The sequence below is a fragment of the Rhamphochromis longiceps genome, linkage group LG18 (assembly GCF_057381845.1).
Source record: "Rhamphochromis longiceps isolate RC_006_pf linkage group LG18, R_longiceps_female_GT1.1, whole genome shotgun sequence".
Taxonomy (NCBI): Eukaryota; Metazoa; Chordata; class Actinopteri; order Cichliformes; family Cichlidae; genus Rhamphochromis; species Rhamphochromis longiceps.
The window spans coordinates 10,976,391-10,993,795 of record NC_140574.1 but is presented as its reverse complement, the minus strand read 5'-3'; the positions used below and the strand labels follow the sequence as shown (position 1 = coordinate 10,993,795).

Below are 17,405 nucleotides of genomic sequence, written 5' to 3'. Positions count from 1 at the left end.
GTGATGCTGCTCTGCTACATGTGCTGCAGACAGTGCCAAGAAAACCAGTTAGAGCGACTCCAGCAGACAAACAATATGATCAAACCCTTTCGAAACCAACCTAAAACTCTTTTCCTGCATCATTTTGTTAAACCAGTACCAGACAACATGCACGCCAATAGGAGTACATCTGCGATACAGCAATAAATACATAAATCTGGCACAAGTTATGACGCTGAAATGTAAAACTACAGATCTAAGCTCCTCTACATTATATAACACACATTAAACCTGCAATATGCTGACAGTATTGTATTATCCAGGGGAGGGACTAGAGTTTAAGATTTATCCTACACAGTGGCAAACAGAAGACTATGGGGGATTATTTTTTTAATCGTCTCAAAATATTGTATTTTTGTTGACTATAAATTAACCACCAACATGTAAGAAAATTGCAAAATATTCAGCCTCAGATGAGCAAGAAAATACTATTAAATTTCAAAGCATACTTTAAGCTAGATTTTAATAATAAGTCATTTTTCCCTCAGACGGCATCTCAGAACAAAATAAGAGATTTCATCTTCTTGGACTTAAAAAAAAAAAAAAAAGAAAGTTCAGACAAGACAGCTGAAATATCCAATTAGAAAATAGTCACAGAAAATAGTTTGGTTTATTTTTCTGTTGACCAGAGTCTCGGAGTAATAAAAACGTAAGTGGAACACTTGACAAAACCATCAATGAAAACGGAAATTGTTGGTTCTTCTCATTACTCTAAAAAAGATGACGTTTTACAGCTACACGTATTTTAGTCCTAAACTATCAATTTTAAATGGTGTGTGATACAAAAATATAAGAAAGGCGATACAGTCTGCGGTAATATACGTTGGTAGATTACACTAATACTTTTATATGATTACATGAGTTCCAGTAATGCAGGTACTATTAGGGCTGATGATGTAACATTACTAGTTGGTTCTAAGCATCTTATCTTCGGATTGGATGCATTCATATTCTCCAGCTCCTATCAACGTAACATCGCAGTCTGGAAAAAGGGAGATTTATCTGCAGTACCGAGGCACTACTGAGGTTTGTTTGGTGACCACTGAGTTTGCCTCCCATCTCGACGAATCAGTTTGTTCTGTAGATTTCCCCCGAGACGATTCGTCCTAGGACTTAAGCGCCACTAGATGAAAAGACAATTGGACGGAGAAAAAAAGAGAGGGAGGGGATGAGTATGTCAATTAATGAAAACTAAATCTATCCTCATTTGGATTGGAAAAGCACACAGTCCATTGTTATACGAGGAGGGCCCCGGAGGAAGCAGCTAATGACCTCGTACGGGGTCGAGCCAATCGATGGCCAGGTTAAAAGAGTCAGAGGCAAGGCAACATCCTGGGAGCATGTGTATAATCGCTGATGTTTATGAAGGGTGTGCATGCTGGGTCACCGGCACTACTTCTTCCTCTCTTGGAAGGGTGGATATTTTGAATTACCAGCTGCTTTAAGAAAGCTGGAGATGTTTGTTTGGACTTGTATTCACGATCAGTGAAGACCTGGAACAGATGATTTTACGTATCAGTTTACCTGACAGTTATTTTATTTGTAATTGATTTATTGTTCAATCCAGAAAGCTGGAGACATATTTAAACATTGACTACCATCATTTTTAGCATGCTTTGTCAAATCAGTAATCCAGAACACTAATGTTATCGATTTACATAAAGGTTAACATGAAGCGAAATAGATGGAAAATTTTATGATCATTAATGAATATATAATTTCATTCTATAAGTTTTAAAAAGCCAGTGGAACTAAAACAATAAGACAACCAATTGATTGACAGACCAAACAAACAGCAACAACACTGATTTTTCATGATCTTAAAGTTGAAATTTTAGTACATTTTTAAAGTAAAATAACTATATTTTTATACTATATAAAAAGGTACATTTTATATGCTTATAAACATTTGAAATACTTATGGATGGGGCTGAAAGTAATTTTGATAGACTAATAACAGACCAAACAAGTAATCTTTCCAGAAGTGTCAGTCAGATAATTAAATAATAATAAGATAATCTGTAAAAGGTTCCAGCTATTCTTCTTCTCAAACAGATATATTTTATAATTAACTTTGAATTTATTTTTATTTTTTTAAAAAGCTCATAAAAAGGTTTTAAAAAACATTTTTTTTAATCTTGTCAACTTTCCAAAATCAAATAATATTGAACGGGGTAGAAAAACAGCAAACCGCCACATTTATGCTTGAAAAACAACAATCAGATCGCTCGCTGATTAATTTGCTCTTAATTAACAATTAATCACTGCAGCTCTAATTAAAAAAACAAAACTCTTTTGTCTTTTGGTAGTAATGTAATGTTGTCATGTATATAAATACCGTATAAACAGACAGATTTTTATCAAATATCGCTCCCCTATATCTCCCCTGTCTCCCTTCACCCCAATCAAAACTGCCAAACCATCAGAAATAATAAATTCCCAAGAAAAATAAATATGTTGAACATTTTTTCCATGAGGATAAGATGCAGCAGAGATGAGGGCTCCCATACATTTTTGGGCCATGGGGGCTGGGGCGTGGTAAAGGACCTCAGAGACCCAGCTGGCAGGCTGACAGCCAAGCAGGAGGGTGTTTGAACCCTGCACACATGGGACATCTGACTGTTATCAAGTCCTGTGGGATAAAGCCATTACAGCGGGAGCCAGTAAAGCTGATTAACTCTCTTGTGTCTCCACCGAGCCAGAGAGAGACGCAGACATGCGTGATCAACTTTGAAATAATACTCTCATCAGTAACATGCAAATAAACATTGAATTAAAAAAAAAAAAGGCTGCAAGAGTGTATGCCGCATTAACTGTTTGCCTCCCCCTCCCCAAATTATGTGGATAACCTACTTAAGGGGGGGGGGGGGGGGGGGGATTCTGCGTATAATCAGGTCCACTGAAGCTGCAAACAAAGCATTATATACGTACACCCTCTTAAAAACAGAGGTTTCTGAGATCTAACTCTTGGTTAGATCCGCAGACACATGCATTCGTTTGTCATCCACTTATGTTCTGAACACAACTCCAAAAAGTTAAGAAATAGCAGAAATAAGATCTGCACCGCATCTGATTACAGTGTGTTCGCATCATTACGCGCACACACAGATGTACTTATGTATGCCCCAAATGCAACAGAGTGGAAAATGGATGTTGAGACTTTCTGTCAAAACAGACTTTGGTGATTTGACAGCAACAATATGAAACACCTAAATTTTAAAGGGCATACTAGGATAAAAACCACTATCAATGTAATCCTATTGATAAAGGTCAAACCAGCAGGGAATCCCGGGAAGGTTAAAAAAATACGAGTGATGACATGATGAATGGAGAGCGGGGATTTCGTGGGGATGACAGCTGTGCATCATGGGGAAATGTCTTAGGATTGTAATTATGCTTCCAATTAGTGAGCAGGTGGAAGTTCAAGGACACTTAAAAAGAACCCATAGATGTCCTGTGACGGGACCGATTTTGATTGGATAGCTGCTCTGGATGGAATGTGGAAAAATGCACACACAAAAACAGTGATTTTTCTGTAACTTGTTGAAATCAGGCTGTCATACCTTGAGGTAGTCGTTTTCCGATCTCAAGTCCTCAATTTCCCGTTGCAGGTCCTCCTCGGTTGCTTGCTTGGTGCTTGGCAGTTTGGATTGTGCGCTTGCGGAGGGTTTCTCCTGCTTGTGTTTCTCTCCGTGCGAGCCCGGAGCGAGCTGAGCCTGAGACTTGCTTCCCTTGGCGGCGGAAGCCTCGGTTGTGCGCGGCGGGGCAGCAGCTGTGGATGCGGTAGCTTCTGCTCCCAGCTGATCCCGGTCACTGGAGCCGGTACCAGACTCGGCGTCGCTACTAGCGGCTGGTGCCAGCCTCTGCTCATCCGATAGCGGCTCGGACGGGCAGTCTGACAGGTCTGAACTGCTGTCGGTCTGGCTGACTCGGCCGAGAGGCGCTCCGGTCGGTACCCGGATCGGGGATCCATGGCTGAGAGGGCCCGGAGAACCGGAGGCTAGTTTTCCCTTCTTGCCTTTGGCGAAGATCGGACTGCTGGTGCAGTCCGGCTTGATGCTGGCGGGTTTGGGCTCAGCTGCGGCATGCTGTGGCACCTTGGTGGGTTTTTTCGCGACGGCAGACTTGGTGTTACTTTTTGCCGTGGCTGCTTTCTCCTTGGCTCCGGCCGGGGTGCGTCTGGAGCTGCGGTTCAGGTGGGCTAAGGGCACTGTGGCAGACTGCTGCTGCTTGCTTAGTTTGGGGGATTTCGGTACGATGGCAGGTGGTTTGGCACCGCGGGTGTGCACGTCTTTGAGGAAAGGTCTGGCCGGTGAAGGCGCTCGGTTCAGTCGCTTCTTCTCCAACTGGTGGTTCTGCGGTTTGGTGTCGCTGCCAGAGCCATTGGAGCTCTCCATTATACACCGACACCGGCAGCAGAAGGCTGATGACGGAAACGATCAATCCACAGCGCCGCGGAAAATCTCTGACATGTGAAAGCAGAATAACAGCCAGGTTTCTCTACCTTCTTCTTCTCCGTCGTCGGGTTGGAGATGCGCATCCTGCGCTGCGCTGGGTGCTTGTATGATTACTCCATCCTGAGCGTGTTCACCAGGGTGTCATTGTAGTCCCCTTTGGAGGAAACGCTGCAATAAACAGGGATTACTGGGACGGATGGGATGACAGACAGGTTGCATCTGCAGACAGGCTTGTAAGACTCAAGTTGGAAAGAAAGGATTAAGTCGGAGTCACACACGCCTCTTCTCTTCTTACACACTCCGGGTTTCCACTCCTCTTTTCCACCGGGCTCGGTATGTTAGACCCCAGTGTCTCTCACCCCTTCTCACTCCTTCCAATCTGACATCAAAAATCTGCAATCGCTGCGGCGAGGCACGACGCCCGTGATTTTCTCCTGGGCGCATGCGCCGCTGCTGCTGCTTCACAAGCACCCAAGCACACCCCTTGTTTTCTCCGGGACCAGGCGGGACCAGGTCTGACACGCTCTGGTGCGCATGTCCTAATGGCACGCACACTATTGGCTATTGAACACCTTCACGCGAGGAGCAAAGATGACCAATAAGTCTCCACGTTTATAATCCTTAGTATTAAGTAAAACATCACTTTTTATAGCATCTTGGACGACATTTGGAAGTTCCCAGACCCAAAATTTAACAGAACAGAGACAGTCAAATAAATCAAGACCATAATCTGGTAATAAATATAGACATCTTTAATTGTATTTCATTAGTTCAAGAATGCCACAAGTTATAAATACCATAAATCTGCTTTAAACATGCCAAAACCTCTCAAAAACAGGTTTAATACAAAGTACAGTCTTCCATCTTAAAAGATACATATTTCAAACAAAAGCACTTTTTTAATGTATATTTTAAACACTGAGTAGTAAAGTAAGGCTTGGGCTATTAAAACAGAGACCACAGGGTTAGTGCGAAATGCAAAAAGTCAAAGGAAGAGGGACAAATCAAATGTTTCCTTCCAAAAAACTCAAGAAATCCTCAGCTAACATTTCAAAACACAACCTTTAAAACCCCAAATTTTCTGATAATTTGTATTCAAAGGTTGTTTTGCTGGCTGATGGTCTTATTGCGAGATGTGCTTGGATGACGGAGACGGCATCGCATTTTCAACATCTCCGTTTTGGGATGAACGTTTTCATTTGTTAGAATACATAATGTGCCATTTTATTACCACAATAGCTCGACTTTAACATAAAAATTCAATCTAAAAACAACAACAAAGCAAGAAAATATTAACTAAAGTCATTCCTTTTGAATCGGTTCATTTGAGCAGTTTTCCTCACCCTCAGACTCGAGCTTTTACTGCAACATCTAACGAAACACAAACACAGCGCTACACTTGAAGTCATATAAGGAAACAAAGACGGAAGAATTAAAGTGGACCTATTATGCTTCTCCACATCTCAACCAGTCACATTGTGGTGATGCTTGCTCAGAAATTGAACTGACTCAAAATTTTAAATCAGTGTATGTGCAATGAGTCAAGTTTAGGCTTCAGACTGCTCTGAATATTCACTTTCAGACCGTTTAAAAAAAACAAACAAAAAAAACACGGTTTTATTGCTGAGATTTGAATGTGACCGGACCAATGAAGTGCAATATCTTGTTTTTGAGATATTACACAGAAACTTCACCCATCTGCCATTCAAGTGTTGTGAATGTGATGGGCAACCAATCAGAATATTTTTGGATTAAAGCAGGGGTGTCAAACATGAAGCCTGAGGCCCAGAATTGGCCAGGCAAAGACTTCCATCCAGCCCAATGGACGGCTTTGGAACATCTTAAGGTTCCTATAAAGGTTTGTATGATTTGAATGAATAAAATATGTTTATTCTGTAATTTTACATATTTATTTATTTATGCTGACAGATTTCATTCACTTACTGCAAAATGTCTTCATCGTGTAGAAACTCTGTGATGTACTGTTGACACTTGTTTTTCTTAGATTAAATGGGATTAAAGGTGTAGTTAAACATCTTCACACTGATTGAGAGGGGAGTTTTGCTGGTCAGGCACACTTCAAACCAATTTGGGCAGTATGTGGCCCACCATGTAAAATTAGTTTGACATCCCGGGCTCAAAGTGAGGGGTATGGGAGCTTAAACGACTTGTTTCAGACGATGGATTAACCGAGGGTCTTCACTGAAGCCCAGTATAAGTGAATCATGCAAAGCTACTCTAGTAGAATCCAAGAATACAAACATGAAAGCATAATAGGTCCCCTTTAAAGGATTTAATCATACACAGGAAGGCTTAGATTATATGCACTGCCTAGTATTTCTGAAAATGTGAACGTAACAGATAATCCACACACTGGTCCGTAACAAACTGCCAAATAAAAATCAAAAGAAAAAAAATGCAAATGACCATTTTAAGCATTTTTTTAAAGAACTCAAAGCCAATCGAGCCACTAGCACAACAGATAGGAACCGACCAAAGATTCCTGAGTCATTGAAATACTAATCAAACCTTCCTGCATTTTTCCCTCCAAAAGGGAAACACATGTTTTTGTCTCTAACCTGTATCTGAATTCAAAGGAAAAGACAAAGCACAAATATTAGTAACAAAAACACAACAAAGGCTGACCCACATATGCCAGTGTACTATCTGCTCTGATATACCCGCCACAAACACAGGGAGAATTCCCTTGTACAAAGACAAATCCCTCAAAGACTACACTACCCATCTCTCCTTGCAGCCCGATCGGGTGTGGAAGCGTTCTGAGCGGCAGTGCCGAGGCCAGATCCATCTTTATTAGTGCTAAGCTACAAGTCGTGTACTTTCCTTTTCTGCATGTCAGCTTAACTAGCGAAGATGGATTGTAGTGCAAAACATTACAATTTATACACATTTGAAACAAGCAGCCATTTTAATACTATTAAGGCAAAGCAATATAAACTGATATGATATCACCACCACACAACCCCTGCTGCTGGCCACAACCACCTGCACCATGTCCAGTCATTACAGAAACACACTATATTTACACCGTGTGCTTTTGTTTACCTTGAGCCCCTTTGAAATCATACATATTAACGAGCACACAAAAGTACACTAAAACTATGTACCTGCAGCCTCAAGAGTTTAAACTAAGCAGGGAAGCCGTGAGATGTTGTCATCCCTTTTCTGTGAGCTAGTAAATGCAGAGATAACAGACCCAACTCAGACAATGTTAAACTTGGCGTGATGATAAAGGACTACCGGAAGCAAACAAGTTGTAAGGCCCTCAGTAATCGCCCTCCTCAAAAACAAAGCAAAAAAAAAAAAAAGTGCAACTGCTACCAGAGGACTCTCTACCTGGAAGGCACCTGCGGGGCACAACTAGCCTAACCGTCTGAGCAATGAGGTAGTCTGGGTCAAGTGTTGACAAAAAGGTGGAAGGAAGTGGGTGATTCAGGCCTAAGTGTTAGTGTGAAGCAGGTCATAGTGTACAGTTACAAAACAGGAGAATAATCAAAGGAAGATAACACTGCTTGTTTAAAGAGTCCATGCATTTCAGCAGTCACTGATTCCAAAGTGCTGCTGTGTGCTGCCCCCCAGTGGCCAGATTGGTACTCTGCATGTGTGAGCTGTGTGTGTGTGTGTGTGTGTGTGTGTGTGTGTGTGTGTGTGTGTGTGTGTGTGTGTGTGTGTGTGTGTGTGTGTGTATGTTTGTGTGTGCGCGCATAGGTAGGGTGGGGGACCACTCCGACTCTCAGCAACAGCGCATGCGAGGAGGGGGCAACTCCGGTGGCACTTCCGGTTCAGGCTGCAGAGACAGGACACTGTTGGAAAGCTCCTTGTTGGGAACTTCCAGAGGCATCTGTTGGATCACAGACAAAGTGACATCAGCAGCCGCCAAACAGAGTGTGACAAGCAACACCATCGACAGATAGATTAAAACAAACAAACAAAAGACTAAAGTAATAAAACAATATGATGGAAAAGAATCAGATTCCTTTAACAATTTTCCTGTGAGTGTATTAGGCAAGTTTTTAAATAGCTCTTCCATCATCTAAGTAAGCGAAACAAGGCAAAAAGCAAACACATGACAAGACAAATGTCAATTCAAATTTAATAGGCCACTAAATGAATGGTGCGTTTACACAAGTCATTCCCACACATGTCCTGCAGCACCGAGCTTTAATGGACACTGAACAGCTGCAAACACAGACAAGTGATCACTCATGTTACAGGTCTCTGAAGTAGAGGTAATATGCAAATGCATATTTGGTGCTTTGTAGCATCTCTGCAGCAGAGTATATGTAGTGTGTTACAAAAAAAACAAAACAAAAAAAACTGGCAGACATGCAGATGTGTGCAGAGCCTGGATCTGATTTTGTAATTTGGACCCGAGTGGACTCCCACATATGTACATAAGTGGAAAATATCACACCCGCATAAAAATGAGAACACATATATCAAGCGCAGTCAGTCTTCAACGTTCCCGTATCCCAATACAAAGTCTACATGATGCCCAGTTGAATCAATAATGAGAACAGCACAGATAATAAACCGGTGGTTTGGAGTGGACGTCACATGTAATGACTCCAGGCAGCATCCTCTCCTGAACCTCAAAGAATACTTCCAGCAGAGAGATCGCATTTGAAGCAAATCATCTCCTGCTGTGTGCTACAATTGAAAAAGGGCACCTTTGCAAACATTAAGACATGAAGGCATGATTTTATGGACACTATCTGGAGTTCATGTGTGAAAACAGTCGGTTTGGTTCCGATCAAACAAATTTCGGATGTGTTCCATGCACTTTGGTTCCAAGCACACTCCAGTGTAGCCTTTTTGGTGTATTAATGCACAACTGACAAATCAGATATAATATTAGTATGAATGGAAGAGCTGAAAAACAATAAAATCAGTGTGATGATGTCCACTGTCAAGATAGTGAGTTAATCACTTCACCATCAAAATATATGTATCATTTTTACACTACTTGACTCAGCTGATAAATTACTTCTATATGATAGAAAAGAAATAAGTATTTATTGCTATCAGTCACTAGAATCTGAGCCCCTCTACATGAGTTTGGTTGCGCTATACGATGACATCACCAAAAATGTATAGTAAATGTTTTATGTGTTGATCTACATGACTTCATGTTTACCCGTCTACTTTCATTCATAAAAACTCAAAGTGAACCAAAATGAACCAAACATTGTGTAAAATGTATTTCAGGCGCACTTAACCTCACCTTGCTAAGAATGTCGTCCACAAGCTTCAGGAAGATTTCATCCACATTAAAATTATCCTTCGCACTAGCTTCGCAGAAGCGCATTCCACTTATTCGAGAGGCAAACTATAAAACAAGTGAAACAAAACGAGCTCGGGGTTAGAGTCGGCATGGAAACCCAAACTCAATCCTCAGGAGCACAAATTAAATTGAAGAAAGCTCCAAACACTCTTCAAGTGCACAGTTGATTCACTGGCATATTATTAACTCAGTTTTTAGTATGAAGTACATACCTGTCAAACTATTTGCATTACAGATTTTTTTGTTTGGGTTTTTTGCTGTCAAATAATCTACTGTTTGGCCTGTTTTATCTAATCTTAGATGTTTAGATTATTCAGATTTGTAAAATACTGGTGGCTGCCAGTACAACCCCTCAGCGTCCTGGTAGTTCCACCAATGGTATCAATTTCAAAATCTTATGTCATCTTTTTCTCAAGTTATTGGACTCACAAATTTGTGTGTCCAGCCTGCCTGCCCGGCTGGACAATGGCAGCAACCCCATTAACCTTTTGCGGCTGACAGGTAAAACCTGAAGGTGCGGTGCAGTAATAAGACGGTGAAGGACTTTGCTGTTGAACCCACCCTCTCTCCTTGTTGCCTGGAGATGATGCGATCAGTCTCACAGTCCAGCTTGTTCCCGACCAGCAGAAGCTCTGCTTCCTCTGAGGCGTACTGATGGAAAACAGACCACAGCAGACACAAGTCAGGAAATCACCGGCCTACCGTCTCACAAAAGTCAAATCAGATTACTGCAGTTAAATCTTCATCATATCATATCACAGACAGGAAAATCTACAGTAAAAAGACACATATTCCCACACATGGATTTTCAAATACTTATAGTATTATTCAGCACAAATCATTTGAACTGAGGGGCAACACCAAGGTCTAGTTTTTGATCAGTCCCAGTTGGAATTGGTCCCCTTTATAGAAAAAGGCAGAACTGTAGGATAAATATCATGGAATAAATAGATAAACTAAATTCATGTTTCATTTTATAAGAGAAAAGGGAGGAGTTGTAATAAAAAGAAACAAAAACATAATACACACTCTCTGACACGCTGGACTTTAGTTTACCTTGTCAATCATTTTCATCCACTTGGGAAGGTCCTCAAAGGTCTCCTGTTTTGTGATATCATACACAAGCACAATTCCCTTGGCTCCTCTGTAGTATGCTGATGTGATGCTGTTGAACCTCTCCTGGCCTGCGGTGTCCCTGAAAGAGATCACACATTATAAAAACTCAATCATGTGAGAACAGATTAACCCATAGTTTTTTGATTGTGTTTTCCATTAATTAAATTTGATTAATAGGTAACTGGTTTTTAAAGACAATACATAAAAGTGTATGAACATGTAATTTCTGTGGTAATTTAGCAGAAATGTTACATCATAAATTAGTGTAAGAATTTGTCATTTATTGAGATAGTAGACATGCTATTGGTTTTAAAACACTGAATCACTGTCTAAAGCTTCACATCGTCATCTATTAAAACTAAACAGAAAAACACACCACTGAAGAGTTTTGTTCCAAAATGTCACTTTTAGACTTTGAAAGAAGACGAGATAAAGTCGATATTAGCAATATAACTGTAGCAATATTAGCTATTACGGGTTATTAAATACGCATGCACTTTATAATGTTGCATTTTCGGAAGGTAACTCTTCAGTTTCATATTTAATTTGAAATATGACCACACTCGGCTGATCATCCGAGTCTGGACTGGCAGCATGACAAGCAGTTTGAGCCACACTCACAGTGCAGTGTTACTGTACCTCCAGCCAGATAGTCTCTCCCTTTCCCCCTGTGAGTCACAGTCAGGCTTATGAGCAGAAGAGCAGACAGAGACAGCAGCACAATGGCAGGGTTAGGTAAGGTTGGGCGCGGCAGTGTTGGAGCTTGATGTGAGCAGTGCAACATGAGAAACATACACACAGTGATACTCCTCGTCTGACAGGTGGAGGACAGGCAGAGGTGTGAAGGGAGGATGTGCTGCGGTGATGGTGGATGGGAGCAAGACAGATATGTATGGAAATAAGAGATAGCGCTCCCACATTTTAACCAAGCATCGTCACACACTTGCATGTAATAAGTCTGTAGCTGAAGCAGCTCTTCAGTTGTTGGACACCAAATGTTTTCAAAATGAAATCAGAGCCTAACTGAGATCACAAGACGGCAACAGGATAACAGTATCAAATAACATCTTGTCACTAATTGACTGAGATATGAGACAATATGAGACTGATTTAAGATTTCACTGCATACATCTGTGATTTCTGCAAAGAGCACATTACATTTAGCTATTTAGTGCGAGTATTAAGCTGCAACAGCACAGTATGTAATGTTTGTAAAGTCACTGTATGGTTAACGCTAATTACTCAATGACACTAAACACAGTCTAATATGTACCATTAACTGACTGATAATGCTATTACTAATTATTTTATTAACAAACAGGGATGTAACAAACCTCCAAATCTATAGTTTTGGTTCATGCTTCAGTTTTCCTTTAGAGCAGATAAACAACAAAAAGCTGGAATAACCACCAACCTCAGAACTCCACCACGAAGCAGGATTTGGTGCTTAAGTGACTTCAGGCTTAACCCTGGGTTTCCAGTTTTACATCGCCATGGTAACTAATACACGTACGCACACGTAACCTGCGCCATAGTAGATCACGTCCAAGACAAAAGGTCAGCATAAGACCTAGCGACCAAGCAATTGTCTGGAAAAGCCCTTGCACCTCAGTGTGCAGATACTAAGAGGATCTACAGTTTTTATTCAGAACACACAGATCCTTACAGACACTTTTAGTCCTCGCTCGTTTGCTTGCTTCCATTTACCTTTCTTATAAGCCTGAAGCCTAATATTAACTTTACATGCAATTTCTGCTACAGTAAGCCCAACTATTAGAAAAACCTAATGAAGTGTAGTCTGCATTACATTTCTTATATTTATTAGTACCAGGATCTGTGGATATAACTATTTCAATCTGGGCATGCCACCAAGGACCTTCATCAGAAAATATTTTGAACACATTAGGTCATGCTGTCCTTACTAACCACAAAGAGCTGCTGGTGGACTGGCCAAGGTGAGACTTCACTGACGTCACTCTCAACCACTGATAATAAAGTACACTCATTGCAACCCACTGATGGGGTCTGGATAGAATCACTACTATGCTAAGAATAGCATTTTCTCTGTTTTGGTTTTACCATTTTAACCACACAACTATTATAATATTTTAATTAGGAGGAGGTCGGGGTACTAAGGTTCTAAGCATTTTTTCACCCCCCATGTGTTTATAGGCCACTAGTGCATGTCATTAACTATTGTGCATGGTCTTTCTTTGCTTTCCTTTTTTTTTGCCTTCTTTTACCCTTTACCCCTAGATTGGTGATAGTAGATGACTCTGAGCTCCTGTTAAAAGGGAGGTTTTTCCCTCCCACCATCAACAAGTGCTTGGTTAATAGGGGATCATTTAAAAGATAGTCTCACTACCTTACTATATAACATTGAAACAACTGTGGTTCTTAGTTGGTGCTACATAAATAAAACTGAAATAACTTGAGAAAAGAAGATTGTCGGTACTGGAAAATACTTTATTTGTTTCTGTTGATGGATTTCCAACCTGTCCAACCGGTGTACCCCGCCTCTCACCCTATGATAGCTGGTATAGGCTCTAACCCTCTAAACAGGATAAGTTAAAACAGGGATGCATGGCTGGTTGTTTTGTGGGGGAGTGCAGGAACAGATCATGCAGGAGCTTTGACAAATGACACCCACTCAGTGTAACTTCACAAGACAATTTCCTGCTTTATTCTCACATGGTCTCTCAGTTCTCCTAGGTCAGATCTGATAGATTCAGACACGAATCCACCGAGTCTTGACTACATAATTTCACAGCTCATAGGTACAACCTTTAGGAAAGTAGAACCATTTATGTTTTTAGACAGCCGAGGTAGGTCAAATGCATTCACACAAATCTAGTAGTAACAGCTTAGTTGTTAGGCGAAAAGAGCACACCAGCACCTGCAGATACTCAAGATATCAGTAAAGAAATAGTGACGAGATATTCCTAGTAACAACAGCAGTACCTGATATAAACAAGCAATCTGAAACCTCAGACAACATGGTGAGCAATGATGATGTGGTTTGCATGATGATGTTTACTAGTGAGATTCCCACAGGAGACACTGGGAATCTGTACAAAAACATGTTGACATGGAGAAACATGCAAGAAACACAGCTGGAATACACCCAGTAAGCCAAACAGCAGCTTTTGTTAGTGAAGCCTGCATGCTGATAGGACGGACAGAGAGACAGAGGACATGCAACAGGCAGGAAAGTAAAGGAACTCCTCACTTACCATATCTGTAGTCTAATCTTCTTCCCTCTCAGCTCAACCGTCTTGATTTTGAAGTCAACTCCTATGAGGGAACCAAAACATGTGAACAAAGGCACAAGTTCAAGACTTTGCCCATAAGTTCTAGTGTTAGTAGATTTAATAGATGTGGAGCACTCACTGAGCCATCCACAAAACAATACAAGCCACATTGCATCACCCAGCTCGTCTGAGGCAACTTTTTCAGACAGGCTGGGAGACTGTAAAACTATTCCCTCTGTGGTACCTAATCAAAGAAGCATGTTATTAGTGACACATCTCACACAACTTATGAGCTGTGTCAGGGAGTGACAGGGCACAAAATGGAGCTCTGCTTTAGCAGCTGCTTCTTTTAGACTATTTTGGGACTGGACACTATGGCTGGCTGCCGGACTGGTCATAGGACTGTTTACCCAGCTGTATGTATAAACAGATCTCATGTGTATTTTTAATCTGCAAACATGACTGGCAATTTGTCACATGGCAATCTCGTGTTTAGTAAGTAAACATACCAGGGGTCAAATAATCAAATAATTAAAGAATGTGTTTTTATGTAGAAATATGCAACATCTTAGTTCTCTGTGTAGAGATATATCAGTAAAATCAAGGTGGTATTGGATAAGACTACTTCCTGGTTAACATAACCAAAACAGGGTTACTAGAAGTAAACAGTAATTCAGACCCATAATACCTATAATATAATATTCTGCAAATATTATCAGAACAGTAATAAAGTACAATTATTCATTTGTATTTAATTAATAAAAACGCTGTCCTTTAGCAGAAGTCTAAAATCTCTACATGCAAACGTTAAAAAAGCTTAAGGAAGCCTAGTTCATGTGATTGAAGTCAAAGGAAATGCTATTGTTACTTCAGTCACCATAGTCAACTGGCTAAGATACTGTTATCAACATACCTAGCGAGCTACAGCTAGCATTGGAAATAAAGTTTAGTCGCTATGCAAGTGAACTTGGAGGATTTATGGTCACTGGGCGCACCCCACAGTAGTTTACGCATTTCTCCTCGAGTATTTAGCCAGAGCCCTTCTACATGTTGTAGCTGATTAAATGAAAAGTAGTCGAAAAAACTAAATCTTTTAATGCCTTCTGTCCTCACCTACGGTTGACTTGCAAGCTTCGCAGAAAGTGTCGTCGGTAAATCTTTCCATGAGACTTGTTTTACCAACACCACGAGAGCCAATAATGATAATCTGAAGTTTGAAATCAGCGGGTCTGGGAGGCATCTTCCTGCGGCGTGACTGAGCCCCCAGAGCGGGGGACGAGTTCGCGGAGCCCCCGCCGCCACCGCCGGCGGCCCTCCGTGGAATATCATACCTCGGATCCATCAGTAATCCCACATTTGTGACTATAAGACGAACAGACAAATAACCCTAACCGGTTACAGAAACAACACAAGCCGATATCTCCAACTTTCTTTTGTCTCTGATGAAGTTTGCGAAAGTTTGTCAGTCGCCGACAGTTGTTGTTGTTCAGCCATTAGAGACCGGGGCCATCGTGATGTCATTTCCGCTTCCGGTGGCTATGATTTCTATTTTTATAAATTTTATAAAATTATAACCAGAGACCGCTTAATCATTTGTAATCAGACTGTATTACTTTTACATGTTATTTTGATTTATTAAACGTTTTCATTAAAAAGGCACCAAATATTAGGCCTGCATGTAGAGAGACATCCTCTTATAATTGATAATGTCAATTATAAGAGGATGTCAGTTATATCAATTATAAGATTTCAGTGCATAATCTGGTCCTTATTAGGTCTTACAATTGGGTAAATACAGCCTCAGAAGAATTACAAAACATGACATATTATACCATGTAATTATTTATTTAACAAAAATTAAGTCAAAATGTAGAGGTTACATGGTAAAAATAAGTACACCCTCCCTTCTCCCAAAAGAATTAAGAGGGTAAGTAGAGGTCAGATCCTGATAATTGAATGCCCTTGATTATTTAATCACCAGCAACTTTGAGGATTTCTATAAAAGCAGACGTTTTGGCAGTTTGCTAGTCTGGAGCATTCGGGTGTGTGTTAACACAATGCCAAGAAGGAAATACATCAACACTGATCTTACAGAAACAATTGTTGCTTCCCATCAGTCTTGAAAAGGTTCTAAGTCCATATGAATTTCACTGAATTCCATCATTCTACACCGAGAAAGATTATTAACAAGTGGAAAACATTGATATCAGCTGTCAGTTTGTATCCAGAGTGGATGTCTAAGCAAATTAAGCAAATTAAGCACAGGCTCAGGGACTCTCAGGGAAAAAAAACAAGAACTACAAATTCCACAGACCTCAGTAAGCATGTTAAATGTTAAAAGTTCATGACAGTACAATTAGAAACAGAGTGAACCAGTATGGCTTGTTTGGAAAGTTTGCCAGGAAAAAGCATCTTTTCTCTAAAAGGAAGACAGCACGGCATTGGTTTGGAAAACTGCCTCAGAATAAACCACCAGACGTCTTGTGGCATGTCTGGCAGAACCAAACACAGCATATCAGCACAAACACCTCACACCAAATGTTAGCACAGCTGCAGATTGGGCTTGTTTCATAACCACAGGATCTGGACTCCTTGCAGTCATTGAGTTGATCATGAACTCTGTATACCAAAGTTTTCTGAAGTCAATTGTGAAGCCATCTGTCTGACTGAAATTGGTCATACAACTGGAGAGTGAGCCCAACATATAACACAATGGCTGACAAAAGAAAATAATAAAGGTGTTGCAATGTCACAGTCAAAGTCTGGAATTCAATCTGATCACAGTTTTCCAATGAGACCTTAAGAGAGCTGTGAATAAAATGATGCCCCGCAAACCTTTATTATTGCTTCAAACTATCCCTATAAAAGGTGCTACTGAATCATGGGGTGCATTCAGTTTTTCACACACAGTTTCTACATTTACTTAAATAATGGCACAATGTAATACATCATGTTTTGTTGTTCAATTCAATCAGAATCAGAATCAGAATCAGAATGGGTTTTATTGCCAAATGTTGAACAGGTTTACAACATTAGGAAATTGCTGCGGTGCTTCAGTGCAAACATGCTGTCATAAATTGCGCTTAAATAGACATGAAAAAATAAAAGTAAGAATAAGAATTAAAAGTGCTACGTAGAAAGATATATGCATGAGATATACATGAGATATATACATGAGAATAAGAATTAAAAGTGCTACGTAGAAAGATATATACATGAGTGCAGGTGGTGATCAGT

At 40.5% G+C, this 17,405-nt stretch overlaps 2 protein-coding genes across 8 annotated transcripts in view; both read right to left on the bottom strand.

The window, feature by feature from the left end:
* mtcl1 (microtubule crosslinking factor 1) overlaps window positions 1-4,941 on the bottom strand; it is an 84,418-nt gene extending 79,477 nt beyond the window's left edge. For all 4 annotated transcript variants that reach the window (XM_085388463.1, XM_085388464.1, XM_085388466.1 and 1 more), the window contains exon 1: window positions 3,603-4,941. In XM_085388463.1, the coding sequence (XP_085244589.1) occupies window positions 3,603-4,436 (834 nt within the window). In that variant the 5' untranslated portion in view covers window positions 4,437-4,941. The remainder of the gene's footprint in view (window positions 1-3,602) is intronic.
* Window positions 4,942-6,642: 1,701 nt separating this feature from the next.
* Window positions 6,643-15,673, bottom strand: rab12 (RAB12, member RAS oncogene family). 4 transcript variants are annotated; one of them, XM_085389134.1, is made up of 8 exons: window positions 15,282-15,673; window positions 14,151-14,211; window positions 11,713-11,773; window positions 11,539-11,603; window positions 10,858-10,996; window positions 10,363-10,452; window positions 9,742-9,846; window positions 6,643-8,358 (listed from the first exon to the last, which is right to left on the bottom strand). In XM_085389134.1, exons 1-8 carry the CDS (start codon window positions 15,508-15,510, stop codon window positions 8,251-8,253), a joined length of 858 nt encoding a protein of 285 aa, XP_085245260.1. In that variant the 5' UTR covers window positions 15,511-15,673; the 3' UTR covers window positions 6,643-8,250. The 4 variants fall into 4 exon arrangements, with proteins under 4 accessions (XP_085245260.1, XP_085245262.1, XP_085245264.1 ...); XM_085389136.1 differs by having other exon boundaries at window positions 11,557-11,603; XM_085389138.1 differs by lacking the exon at window positions 15,282-15,673 and adding an exon at window positions 14,308-14,678.
* Window positions 15,674-17,405: the final 1,732 nt, after the last annotated feature.